At 50.6% G+C, this 13,600-nt stretch overlaps 1 protein-coding gene across 2 annotated transcripts in view; it reads left to right on the plus strand.

Annotated features, from left to right (window-relative positions):
• The window catches only part of TPCN1 (two pore segment channel 1), a 71,347-nt gene that overhangs the window by 40,533 nt on the left and 17,214 nt on the right, over positions 1 to 13,600 (plus strand). For both annotated transcript variants that reach the window (XM_032472177.1, XM_006183837.3), the window contains exons 3-12: positions 512 to 639; positions 5,501 to 5,677; positions 6,067 to 6,180; positions 7,008 to 7,138; positions 7,975 to 8,063; positions 9,759 to 9,793; positions 10,326 to 10,384; positions 10,681 to 10,780; positions 12,763 to 12,879; positions 13,137 to 13,261. In XM_032472177.1, coding sequence (XP_032328068.1) covers positions 512 to 639; positions 5,501 to 5,677; positions 6,067 to 6,180; positions 7,008 to 7,138; positions 7,975 to 8,063; positions 9,759 to 9,793; positions 10,326 to 10,384; positions 10,681 to 10,780; positions 12,763 to 12,879; positions 13,137 to 13,261 — 1,075 coding nt within the window. The remainder of the gene's footprint in view (positions 1 to 511; positions 640 to 5,500; positions 5,678 to 6,066; positions 6,181 to 7,007; positions 7,139 to 7,974; positions 8,064 to 9,758; positions 9,794 to 10,325; positions 10,385 to 10,680; positions 10,781 to 12,762; positions 12,880 to 13,136; positions 13,262 to 13,600) is intronic.

Consider the following 13,600-nt stretch of genomic DNA (forward strand, 5'->3'; position numbering starts at 1 on the left):
AGAGGGCATGTGTGTCAGCAGGGAAAACCCACAGATGACCCCGCACCAGGGAACAAATCCAATTATTTTTATTTTTTGACAAGGTAGACTATTAACATGCTTCCCAAGTCGAAAGTAACCAAAAAGATCACTCCCTTTGAGGGACTTCCACTCTTTTCTCCCCACATCCCTTGTAGGTAACCAATTTCATTCAGTTCTAATTTATTCTTCCCGTTTCTTTTGTTAAATAGATACCTGTATGTTTTCTTATTTCTTCCCCTTTTTTACACGAAAGTTAGCATACTATATGTTTTTTTTTGTACTTGCTTTTTTCACTTAATAAGAGAAAGGAAAACATTTTGAACTAGCCATCCTAATTCTTACTGTCGTTAGTACATAGGATTGAGTGTTGACTTGGAGGTAATAGGATGTATATGTGAGCAGACGCGGCGACTGCCAGCCTTTTGTTCCGGTGAACCGTGTTTTTATTCTCTTAAGCCTGATTTTAAGTGAATCTCCTCTTGCAATGCAGATGGAGGCAAATATGACATCCCTGACTCCCAGGTCCCCAGTCTGAGCTCAGGGGGCGAGAGTCCTCCCTCCAGTCCCACCGGCCACAACTGGGAGATGAATTATCAAGAGGCAGCAATCTACCTCCAGGTGAGTAGCTCCCGGCCAGGACCTGGCCGTTCTTGGCACCTGTTGGTGGAGGAGGGTGGTTGGGGCTCTATTGGATGCCTGGAAATTCAGTTCTGGCTTTCATGGTTATTATTACTTTATGCTTTTTAAAAAATAAAAATGATACTTTCAAATAAAAATAATACATGCTTATTACAATAAGTTTAGGTACAAAAGGGATATGAAAAAAAAACACCTAAGGCAGTCACTGTCAACCATATTTGAGACTATATGTAGGTTTCATATGTTTTCTAAAAGAATTTAAAAGTCCAGTGGGATCTACATTTGTACAGCCTGCTTCTTTTTTTTTTTCATAGCATGTAGCATCAGCTTTTTTCTCACATTATTATAAATTTTAAAGACTTTATATCTGGTAAATGCATCCTAATTTACTATACTTTCCTGATAAGGTTGGAGATCTTCTCTTTTTATATTTCCCTTATTTATTATGTATTTCCCTTTTTATGCATTTCCCGATTATAAATCTTAATCTGAGGACAATCTCTGTCTACAGTTATTTCTCTCTTTAATATCTAGGATTATTTTATTAGGAAAGATCCAAGAAGTGGAATTACTGGGTAGAAGGAATCCACATTTTTAGGGCCCCTGGTATATAGTATCGAATAGTTTCCGAAGAGGGTATGGCCTGTTAACTGCCTGGCAGTTTTTACCTTAATCTTGCCATTTTTGTCATTATAAGATTTCAGCTTCTGCTGTGCATTGAGTAAGGAAAAATGGAATTTTACTTAAATCCATTTGAATGGTCATTTTCCCCTAATTTTTTTTTTCTTTGAAGCAGCTCTCCCTTGTACGTATTTGCTTTCCTATTTTTAAAGAAGACTTAGTTAAATTCAGATACTTATTTGGTAATTGCTCAGGTGTCTGTAAGTGTCTCACGTTTTATGCAGCATCACAGATAGCTGTACTCCTCAAGAAACTTGTTTTGCTTCAGGTTAAGGCAATAGAAATGTTTTGGGGAAATTTTCGCCAGCTCGGACATGCCTGTTGCGATGGCAGGGTCACCCAGGATAATCCTATGCACTGTCATCTTCTCCAGGTGCTTTAGCACCTTGAATAGATGCTAAATAAGAGGGGGTGGGGGGGAATTAGAATAGCTTGACCGTTCCTTCTTTCCTTAGGCAGGTGAGAGCGTTAGTAATAAACATGGCCATCATCACAAAGTCTACAAATCATAAATGCTGGAGACGGTATGGAGAAAAGGGAACCCTCCTACACTGTTGGTGGGGATGTAAATTGGTGCAACCACTATGGAAAATAGTAGAGAGTTTCCTTAAAAAACTAAACATAGAGCTACTATGTGACCCAGCAATCCCACTCCTGGGCATGTATCCGGAAAAGAGGAAAACTCTAATTTGAAAAGATACGTGCACCCATGTTCATAGCAGCACTATTTATAGTAGCCGAGACATGGACACAACCCAAGTGCCCATCAACAGATAATTGGCTTGAGGTGATGTGGTGTGTGTACATATATGTATGTATGTGCATATATATGTGTGTGTGTATATACACACACACATACACACACACAATGGAATATTACTCAGCTGTAAAAAAGAATGAAATATTGCCATTTGTGGCAACATGGATGGACCTAGAGATATACTAAGTGAAGTAAGTCAGACAAAGACAAATATCATATGGTATGACTTACACATGGAATCTGCAAAATAATACAAATGAATCTATATACAAAAAAAAAAATCTAACTTTAAGTGGACACTTGCTGATCTTTCTAACAACCCTCCCAGACAGTTTGATCACCTCCCAATTCTTACGCCTGAAGTTCCAAAGCCATCCAGCTAGTAAATTGCCAAGCTTGGATTTAAACCGTATCCATCCAGCCTCCAACTGATGTTCTTTCTTCTACATGTTGTTCCCTCATTTCTGTACCTGATCCCACGTAGTCACTTGAAAATGGGTCATGCCTTGGTGGGAAAAGAGGTTAGTTACAGAACAGAAGGTGTCGTATGATCATTTTTATATACAATTATAATTGTATGTAATGCATATCTGTGTGTTTCTGTATGTATGCTCAGATACTCATTTACATCTGGAAAGTTATTTACATAAATATTAAAGATGATTATATTTGGCCGATGGAACTTTTAACTACCTTATAGTTCTGTGTATAATTTGAATTCTTTTACCAAAGATGCATCCATTAAAAAAAAAATAGAAGCAAAACTTGGATCCCTGTGGACTGCAGTTCGTGGCTGTTTCTGGAGGATGGGTTTAGTTGGTGTCCAGTAATCCTTCTCATGCTTGCAGGGGCGCTGCAGGGTGGCCCCTGCACCAGGCCGTTGGTGTGCTGGGGTAACTGGCCCCTCACTGCTTTGAGGCTGTCTGGTGCCCGCGGTTTCCTCTCTTTCCGAATTTCACCTGTTAACTAACTCACCCTCACTCAGGAGCCGTGTGCTCAGCGGTCCTGTCGCCTCCCAGACAGGCCCAGTTTTCTGTGTGGACTTCTGTCCCTGGGAGCAGAGAGCAGAGGCCTGGAAGTCACGTACAACTGGCCTGCCTTCTCGTTTTTCCTAATCTAGTCCACGATCAGCAGCTGAGAAACAAAGGCCAGTACTCTCCCTAGGATCTGGGTCAGAATCCAGTGACACTGGTAATATCTCACTCCGTCCTTGCTGGGGGAGTCCTCGTCCCCCATCTCCTCTGTGGCCATTCCAAGTCCCAGAGGTCAACTCTGAGGCTCCCACGTCAGTGGTTTCCTCTGGCCAGACCTTCAATCCTGGCTACTTGTTGGAAGAAGTTACTCCAGAGTTGCACTTTTCAATCATCCAAACAGGAAGCTTCCCAGGCCACCACATGTGTCCCCCGTGGCCATGGTGGTGGTGGTGACAACCACAGCCCGGCACAGATCACAAGGCTGTGAGTCAGGCTTGTCCAGCTTGCCCTCCGTTTGGCTGCCAGGATGTTTGTTCCCTTTGTTGGGGGTGTCCTGTTGAGTCTGTGGTTCATCTTTACTTTTTGATAATGAGGGTAGTGATGTATCCAGCTTCAGGGAAGTGACTTGTTTGACGTCCCCCTGCAAACCATAGCCAAGTCACAGCGCCCCGCCTCCAGCTACTGGACGGTCCTGGGGGTGGGCAGGGGCCTGGAGAATGATCTCCTGCAGGAGTGCTTCATCCTACCAGATATCTATTAAACACCTACTGTGTGCACCAGGCACCGTACCAGTTGAGGGGTCGACAATATCTCTTGCCTTCCCACCTCGGGTTGGCACTGGAGCCCACCGGCCAGAGACACTCCTCCCCATTAGCCTGGCTTTGCAAACTCTGCAGGACTCACTGGCATGTGCTAGTTTTGCCTTCCCCGGAATCAGGGTTGGTGAGGATGGCTGAGTGTGGCCTCGTCCCAGAAGAGTCGAATAGCTGGAATAGTTGAAGGTCTGACTGCATTCCAGGACAGCCGGAATGCTTTCAGAAGGGCTCTGGGCGTCCGTTCTGGAGTCTGTATTCTGAGAGTTTGTGCTGGGAGTGAATGAGACAGGCTGTCCCAACTCAGCATCATGGACATTTGGGGCCTGGGCAGTTCTTTGTCGTGAGGGGCTGCCCCGTGCATTTTAGGAGGTTTTGAAACATCCCTGGAATTTACTCACTAGATGCCAGCAGCAACCCCCTCCTCTGCTGTGTGTGACAACCAAACATGTCTCCTCCAGGTTGGGAGGGAGTGGGGGCAGGGAAGGGGAGACGCACTGAAGCAAGGTGACTCATGTGAAGCTTTGGCCAAGTAAGTACTCGCTGCGTGTTGGCTGCTGGATGGGGTACCAATGTGACAAAGCTGATGAGGTGGGATCCCTGTGCCCTCCAGCCCCAGGGAGGCAGTGAAGGCCCCCCCCCCACCTCCCCAAGAAGGCTGATCTGACAGGGACCGTAGGGTTGTATTCCCAAGTGGGCCGTTCCTGGGATCTGCCATGTGTTTTCTCCATCATCCGCCGGAGGCTGAGAATAGAGCAGGGGGCTGGAGTCAGGCCACCTGGCTCTGAGCTCAGGTGCTACTGTAGCTCCCAGTGCCTCAAGCTTCGCATCACTGTCAAATTGGGTAATAGATGCCCCAGGGAAGTTGTCGAGAGTAAAAGGAGTGTTGAGGGCAGTGATCTGTATGGCACACGGCAGAGCTCAGCCACTGTCTTGTTACTCTTGGGGTGAAGGCATTAAGGGCAAGGCCTGGCATTTTGCAGGGGTTCTGAAACTAGGTGGAAAGTGGGATGGGGAAACTGAGTTAAGCAGGAGTATAATAAAGATGCCCTCAAGCTTCTTTTTCTCTCAAAGTTACTAGAATGTAAAGTAGTACCAAGAGGTGACATCCATGGAGAGCCGTCCGAAGTGTCTTGCAGGAGCCCTGGGAGTGAGTGCATGTCATCCCGTCGATGGTGTGACGGTGACGGCGCGTGCTCCGTGTTTCCCAGGGAGGAGAGGGGAGCCAGCTCCCAGCTCTTGTTCCTTTGCCCCAGACCCCGAGCGCTTACCTCCCACAGGCATGCCTGAGGGTGAGGATGTGACCTCAGAGGGGACCAGATGTGCCTGCATCTCTTCAATCTCTTGGACTTTTTATTCTTTGATTCCTCCAAGTAGCTTTGGGAAGAAGCAAGTCACCGAAGCCCCGTCTGCAGGCAAGGGTGAGACTTGATCGGGGTGCGGTTCTGTGAGGATGACATGTCCGATTTTCCGTCATGTCCCGTCTCCTGCCAGAGTCTTCTCTCATCTGCCGGGGGCCCTCCTCCTCTCCCCGCCCACGGCGCATCCCCGGCGCATCCCCGGCGCCCCGCCGTCTGGAGGCTCACTCGCCCACACGGCTCTTGCTCTTGCAGGAAGGTGAGAACAATGACAAGTTCTTCACCCACCCCAAGGATGCCAAAGCGCTGGCGGCCTACCTCTTTGCACACAACCACCTCTTCTACCTGATGGAGCTGTCTGCGGCCCTGCTCCTGCTGCTGCTCTCCCTGTGCGAGGCCCCCGCCGTCCCCGCGCTCCGGCTGGGCATCTACGTGAGTGTCCGGCTGGCTGGGTGCCACGGCTCTCGGGGGGCAAAGTAACTCACACCTGAAGGGGAACCGGAAGGGTCTGGAAGGGCAGACCCCAAACAGATTTCAGACAGGGAGGCCCCGGGAGCAGCTGTTTAAAAGTCTTGCCTGGGGTCCCCGCCCGAGTGAAGGCACCTTCCCTAGTCCCTCTGTTGTAAATTCCAGGGAGGGGCGCCGTCTGATTGCCTCACTCAGGACCAGCGGCCACAGCTTGGCTCCTGGTGGGCAGCGCACCTGATTAGCAGCCCTGCTCACCATCTCCAGCCTCAGAGGAAAAGGCAGGGGGTGTGCTGGCCACCAGGGGAGGAGAGGGACCGATGATGCCACGCCTCCTTTACACCCATCGGTTGCAGGTCCACGCGACCCTGGAGCTGTTCGCCCTGATGGTGGTCGTGTTTGAACTCTGCATGAAGTTGCGGTGGCTGGGCCTGCACACCTTCATCCGGCACAAACGGACCATGGTCAAGGTGACGTGTCCATCTCCTTACAGCATTTCTCCCATTTCATCTTCAAGCCTGTACCTTCATTTCATTTCCAAATCCCCCATGGGCCCAGTCCTGTGCTCAGAAGTGTGACCTCGGGTCCCTGTCCTCACCCTGCCTCCAGCCTTGCCACGACCTTGCTCCAGGTGTCACAGCGATGCTAATGGTAGCAAATGTGATTCGGTCTTGAATGCACACCAAGCACTGGCACGATGACCTTTGCGGGAAATGTATTGTTAGTCCTAGTTTATATCCAGCTGGTCGGAAGGGGATGGGATCCAAATCCCAGAGAGGTGGGACTCAAAGTCAGGTCAGCGTGGCCTCGACGCCTACGCTGATCAGTACCATGTTGGACACCTTCTCTCTGTGCAGCAGAAAGAGGCGTAGGTAGAGATGTGTCAGGGTGGCTCTTGGCAACATAAAAAGTCTGCACGCTGATCCTGGAGAAGGTGTCCGAGGAATTGGAGATCAGGATGTGCTGCAGACGCGAGGGGCCCTCACGGCAGCAGAGGGTGGGTGGATGTGGCTGGGGGAGTGGCACTTTTGCTCGGTGAATACCATCTGTGAGCTGCTGGGAGCATTGCCCTGGGGCTCATTCTCCTGGGACCACACATCTGTGCCAGCAGCCGGAAGCCTTCTCCCTGGGGGCCTGCTTTGATGTTGGGGGAGGTAAGAGAGAGAGCCTGATGGAAGGCGGGGCCTCTCCGGTCTCCAGGCTGAGTGGGCAGTGTCCAGCCAACCCCTCTGTTCAGGGTGTGTGGCACAGGGCTGGTGGGAGGAGCTGACGGTGCGCCGTGCCTGTCCGCCCCCAGACCTCCGTGCTGGTGGTGCAGTTCATCGAGGCCATCGTGGTGTTGGTACGGCAGACGTCCCACGTGCGGGTGACCCGGGCGCTGCGCTGCATCTTCCTGGTGGACTGTCGGTACTGCGGTGGCGTCCGGCGGTAAGGCCTGAGGGAGGAGCTGCCCCGACGGTCGCTATCGTGACCTCTGGGCCAGTGGAGCAGGAGCCAGTGAGTCACGGAGCGATAAGATCACTCCTGCACTTTGCGGCATAGAAGTGCGCTCACTTCCCTCTGCCCGTTGACCCGCACAGAGAGGAAGGTGCTGTTCCCGGTGCGGTTCGGTTCTCCTGACTACCTGTGCTTCTCCGGGGCTGGTCCTCACTCTGGGCGCAGTATCTGCCGCAGCTTAAAGCAGACAACTCCACCAAGTCCACGTGACACGGCGGGCTGTCCCGACATGTCCCGGAGACTGGGGGGCTGAACTCAAACCAGACCGTTAGCCTAGAGGCAAACTGAGTTTTGAGAATCCATCTGGAAAACTCCTTGGCTGGGGTACTGTTGATGAGAGTGGGCTAGTGGTTCACTCTTTGTGCCTGTCCTTGAAGCCAGAAACAAGTGTCCTAGGACTGGGTGGCTCTGAAATGTCTTCCCGCATCCCACATCCTGTGCAGGCTGACCTTGGCGCCAGAGGCCATGCCCTTGGCCTTCTCCTACTTGTCTCCATCTCCTGCAGGGCACTGGCCTGCTTGGGCTCTGTAAGGAGTTGCTCCTGCCCTGGGTCTTCCCCGTCACCCAGTGAGTGGAAGTCCTAGGGAGTCGCTCATGGTGTCACAAGCCAGGTGGCGATGGGATTTAGTGTCCTGGGATCAGGAGCTCCATTTCCACATCTCAACAAGCACATATCCCACTGAGGAGTTCCAGACAGCAGCCCCCGGCCCCAGCCCGCCCCAGGCTGCGCCTCACCCCTCCTGGGCCCCATCTTTCTTTCTCCCCAGCAACCTGCGCCAGATCTTCCAGTCCCTGCCGCCCTTCATGGACATCCTCCTCCTGCTGCTCTTCTTCATGATCATTTTCGCCATCCTCGGTGAGTTTCCCCTGCACGTCCCCCGGGACCCAGGCACTCCCCAAAAGCAAGCTCACAGTTGAAGAAAAATGCGCTTTGACAGCTTTCGAAATTCAGAAAGGTTTTTGAAATGATGGAAACACCCGTGGATTCCAACTTAAGAAATGCAATAAAGAAACAAAACAGAAGCTGTCTTCGTAACCTTTCATGGTCTCAATTCCCCTCTGCTCCCAGGGGTACCCCTGTCCTTTATTGTGTTGATGCATGTGGGGGTAGGTCATTCATTTTCACTAGAATGTCGTGATCCGGCCTGTGAGTATAGCACATTTGTTTCTCCGTGCTTCTGTTGGGGGGCACTTTTCACTATCACAGATCGTGCTGCAGCGAACAGTCTCATATGTTTCCTGACACACAGGCGGGAGAGTTTCTTTGCAGCATGTGCCTTGGACATTAGAGTCTGCACACTTCGGCTCCATTAGATGTAAAAGCAAGTTGTAAAGGGCCTCTCAAACTCTGAGGAGGCCTTGCCACTTCAGATAAGATCAAGTACTGATGCGACACCCACATCCAGACACGGGGCTTAGGCTGCACAGATCTTAAAACATGGCTGGGGAGCCTGGGTGCGGTCCCTTCTCTAGGACTCGGATGGCTGAACAGCGGAACCAGAGAACCCAGACTCCAAGGCCCGCACCGGTGCTGAGACCCTTAGCCCTTATGACAACCATGTCCTGAGCCATTGGCTCCCCCTTACTCCCCCCCAACTCTCGGTAGAATTTCCTTTGTGTTCCAAGGGGGCTGACTTCCCCTGGGGGCAGCGTTTCTCCTTTTCCTAACTCAGGATTTCAGGGACTCAGGGGGATAGCCCTGAGAGGGAGGGTATTAATGGTCTCCCCACCCTGGTCCCTCCCTTGGCTGCAGGGGAGCAACGGAGTCCCTTTGGAGCTGTTACTTGACTGTCATGTTCTCAAAACCAAAGATTGCAAACCAGCAGCCTGGGTTCCAAATCCAGCCTGTGGATGAGTTTTGTTTGGTCTCACAGTGCCAAGCCAGCATTTTAAAATTTGATTTTCACCTGAAAGTACAGATTTCTAGCCTTAAAATGTAAAAAAAAAATTTTTTCAACCTCTTTTTGTAAAAAGAAATTGACATATAATTGACATATAACAATGTATTAGTTTTAGGTCTACGCTATAGTGATTTAATACGTGTATATTGCAAAATAATCACCATAATCAGGTTAGTTAACATCCATCACTGTAGGTAGTCTTTTTTCCTTCTGATGAGAACTTTTAAGATCTACTCTCTTAGCAGCTTTCAAATATACAATACAGTATTGTTAACTGTAGTCACCATGCTGTAGATCCAGCCTTTTTTTTTTTTAAATGGCGGTACTGGGGATTGAACCCAGGACCTTGTGCATGCTATGCACGTGCTCTACCACTGAGCTATACTCCCCCCCAACATCCAGCCTTTTTTTTAAATAATAGACACGATGGTACTCGATCACACTCCCACATGGCAGCAGTTACCTGGTGCCCAGTAGCACCTGCTCCTATACACAGAGCGTGCGGTCCGCTCTGCCACAGTCCCCCACTCCCTGTGCTCTCCCTGGGCCCATTATACTCAGTTATGTTTATTTGTCCAGTCCCTTGGACATCTGGGTTCAGGACTTCTGCCCTAACCCTCTTTTCAATCTATTTCCCACCATTCTCCTAGGTTTCTACTTGTTCTCCCCTAATCCTTCAGACCCCGTAAGTAATCGACGTGTTCATCTGTTTCTTTTATGTGAGGCCTTTCCCCTCAGACAGGGCGGCTGGACCGACCTCCTTGCCCCGTTAGGACGGGATGCCCTGCCTAGTTTCTCTTCATAGCTTATGGCACCCAAAAGTTCCCTGTTACCCAGATTTGAGCCATTTCCTTCCTTGAGTGCCAAGGGGATTCCCCTGGCCAATCTTTGAGAAGGGTGTTTACACAATCAGCTTTGGAACATTGGGACATTTTGGCAGAGAAGCAGTGGAAGGAGAGCCTAGCTAACTGTGCAAACATGTGATTCTCTGGGAGAGGAGTCCCAGAGCCAGCTGTCTGCTTCTGCCAGGAGCATTGAGCTCAGGAAGGAGGCCTTGGAGCCCATGTTTGCTTGTTCCTCCGCCATCCTTCGGGGATCCCCTGGGAAAAGGAAGGAATTGGGAGGGGGCATTCTGGAGGTGGCCCGCCGCATGCAGCCCGTTCCTTGGCCTGGCGCCCATGTGTCCTCCTTCCCCCCTTTCCCCCTTCCCCCCGCAGTACTTCAGCACCCTGGAGAACAGCATCATCAGTCTGTTTGTCCTTCTGACCACAGCCAAGTAAGTTCGGGCTCTGCTTTGGCTCTGCCCTCTGCTAGTGCCCAGGGTCCTCTCCTCTTTTCAGGCAAGAATATTTCACATCTTGGCCCAGACAGGTGCTCAGGGCCCCTTGAGGGATGGGAGTGGCCTGGCCAGCTGAGCGTCAGGGAGAGGGGAGGGGGCTGGGAAGGCAGAAAAGAGAGATGTCCTTGGAGAAGACAGAGCCCAGCAGGCGCCGGCCTGGCGGGTAACGCTCTGCAAACACACGGCGGGTAACGCTCTGCAAACACACGGCGGCTAACGCTCTGCAAACACAGTTTCCCAGACGTGATGATGCCATCCTACTCCCGGAACCCCTGGTCCTGTGTCTTCTTCATCGTGTACCTCTCCATCGAGCTGTACTTCATCATGAACCTGGTGAGTGAGCGTGCTCTGCGTTCTGCTGGAGCAGCCCCGGCCCACACTATGCTGGGCACCATGGGATGGAGAGGTAGGGACGGCCATCAGCCTCCGAGGGCAGAATGCTGGGGAAGGAAGTCCCAGACCATAATCCAGTATGGTGTGGCTGGAAATACCCTGTTGGGACTTGAGTTTAGCTGGTGACCAGCCATGGCAGGCCTCCTGGGGTTAGTACTGCCTCTGACGCTGCTGATCATACTGGGGTTTAAACCAAAGCTACCCTGTGACTGTCTCCTTCTCACAGCAAGCATATAATAACTATAAAAGCTGGTACTTAACTAGCCTTAGCCAGGCACCGTGCAAAGTGCCTTACGGATGAGGGTTAAATCATTTCACTCCCAGACCCTGGAGGTCTCATTATGATTCTCAGTTTATAGATGAGGAGACTGAGGATCAGACTGATAGCGACTTGCCCGCAGCTGCACAGCTCAGGCTGGCCAGATGAGCTGGTCTGATCCCAGAGCCCTGCTCTTAACCTCACCATCTCACTGCACCCACATGCAAGCAGTGTTTTGTGTATTTCCACCCCATCTATCACAGATCGTTGGGAAATTTGGTAGAGAACACATTCCTTTCTGTCCCCCTGCCCACGGAGAACTTTGGAGGTGTTTGTGGAGGCTTGGCTGGCCACCAGGAATGTTCCTGCCATCAGCAGATCGCCTCCGAAACTGGGCATCAGGCCGGTGCCAAGACTACATCAATGCCAGGATTGTCAGCGAGAGGCCTTTATCAAGTCTTGCATTTATTTTTATGGTTCTGAAGCACATTCTCACACCAGTCACCACAGCCAGGCCCAGTATAGAAACGGAAAACATTTTCTCTGGGGTAGACTTGTAAAATTTAAAAATGTGAAGTTTTAAAAATGAAAATATTTTCTTTTTTTTTAATTCCTCCAAACCCAAAATAAATACGTTGGGTATCTCTTCGTACATCTTACAGGTCTTACAATGTTGTTAGTTTAGAATCATAAAAATAGTATCGTATGCAATTAATTTGCTTTAATTGGTAAGATATTTAGAGCTATGAAAATCTAGGGCATGGGTCAGCAACCAGGGCTGAAACCCAGCCTACCACGTGTTTTTTTTCTCAATAAAGTTTTATTGGCACATGGCCGCACCCGCTCATTTACATATTGCCCGTGGCTGTTTTCGTGCTGCAGCTGCAGGGGTGAGTGATTTTGACAGAGACCATCTGGCCTGAAGAGTCTAAAGTATTAGCTCTCTTGTCCTTTACAGAAAAAGTTTGCTGGCTCTGCCTTGCTCTAAAGGGATATATGGTAGACCATTTTGAAGGGATGGAAAGGATAAGAGAGTTCCCCTCAAAACACTTTAGAAAGAAAAAGAGTTTCCAAAAAAGGCTCCCTTCTAATTCCGCTCCTGCCCTCCCATCGCCCTCTGATGACATGGACTGTGTTGCTCCTGTGCTAACTTTGCAATTAGACAGTTCTAGAACCACGTGCCCTTGTGTGCAGGCCACCTGCTGCCCCTGATTCCTGGGGCCATGCACGACGGGTGACCTCCCAGGAGAGGGAACAAAGGGGTGAGGGAGGAAGCGTCCAGCACAGTGATGTTCCTTCCTGCTCCAAGGTTGGGAGGGCACAGGATGGACACACAGCCTCCCCGGCCATCGTATGGAGCTGAATCGGGCAAAGAACCCAGCGTGTCCCCCTCACTGCTTCTCTCCCCTTGTAAAACTGCCCAGCCAGGGACAAGCCATTGGCGGAGAGAAGGACAACTTGGGGAAAATATAATTAATATCTTGACAGATCTGTAGAGGGGAAACTGACAAGGGGCAATGAATGACCTTCTGCTGAGACTTGGAGACAAACTTCCTACCTTACACGGGGCAGGGGAGAGGGTCTTCTGAGCACCCCTTCTGGGGTGGCTGGAAGAGTGCCATCTGGAGGCGGGGGAGCCAGGTCTCTTGCTTTTCACTCACAGCTTCTGGCCGTGGTGTTTGACACCTTCAATGACATCGAGAAACGCAAGTTCAAGTCTTTGCTATTGCATAAACGAACCGCCATCCAGCACGCCTACCGCCTGCTCATCAGCCAGCGGGTAGGGGGCGGGGCCTGGGCCAGGGAGGTGGGTTGGTCCCTGCTCTCCCACCATTGCCTCCTTGAAGTCCCTATGTTTGAGGGTGGGTGGGTAGCAGCTTTAGAAACCGGGAGTCCTGCCTTTGGGAAAACAAGAAAGAGCAGGGCGCCCTGGGATCCAGGTTGTGCTGGGCAGCCTGTGTGGCTGCCCCCAAGGGAAAGGGCATTCTGGGCTCTGCATTTTCCTGGGTTCCACCTGGCCATCTTCCTTCCCCACAGAGGCCTGCTGGCATCTCCTACAGGCAGTTTGAAGGCCTGATGCGTTTCTATAAGCCCCGGATGAGCGCCGGGGAGCGCTATCTTACTTTCAAGGCATTGAATCAGAGCAGCACGCCTCTGCTCAGGTAAGAGCCGATGCTAGGTGGGCACAGTGTGGCTGGACAAGGTGTTTGCAAGAGGGAGCTGGGCCGTGCAAAGGCCCTGGGGTTTGGGCAGGCAAAGAGGCTTTTAGAGACTTAATTTTCTTCACAGAGATTCTTAGACAGGCAGACCCTATTCAACAAGATTCTTTTTACAAGTGACAAAAGTCTTACCCAAATCCAATTTACACTTGCTTGACAAAAAAGGACTATATTGACTCATGGAATGGGCTGGCCCAGCTGCTCACCCTCAAGCCACAAACAAGGTGGGGTAGTTGCATGTGAGCAGATCCACAGAGTGACATGAAACACACACACACACAC

This window comes from Camelus ferus, chromosome 32 (assembly GCF_009834535.1).
Source record: "Camelus ferus isolate YT-003-E chromosome 32, BCGSAC_Cfer_1.0, whole genome shotgun sequence".
Taxonomy (NCBI): Eukaryota; Metazoa; Chordata; class Mammalia; order Artiodactyla; family Camelidae; genus Camelus; species Camelus ferus.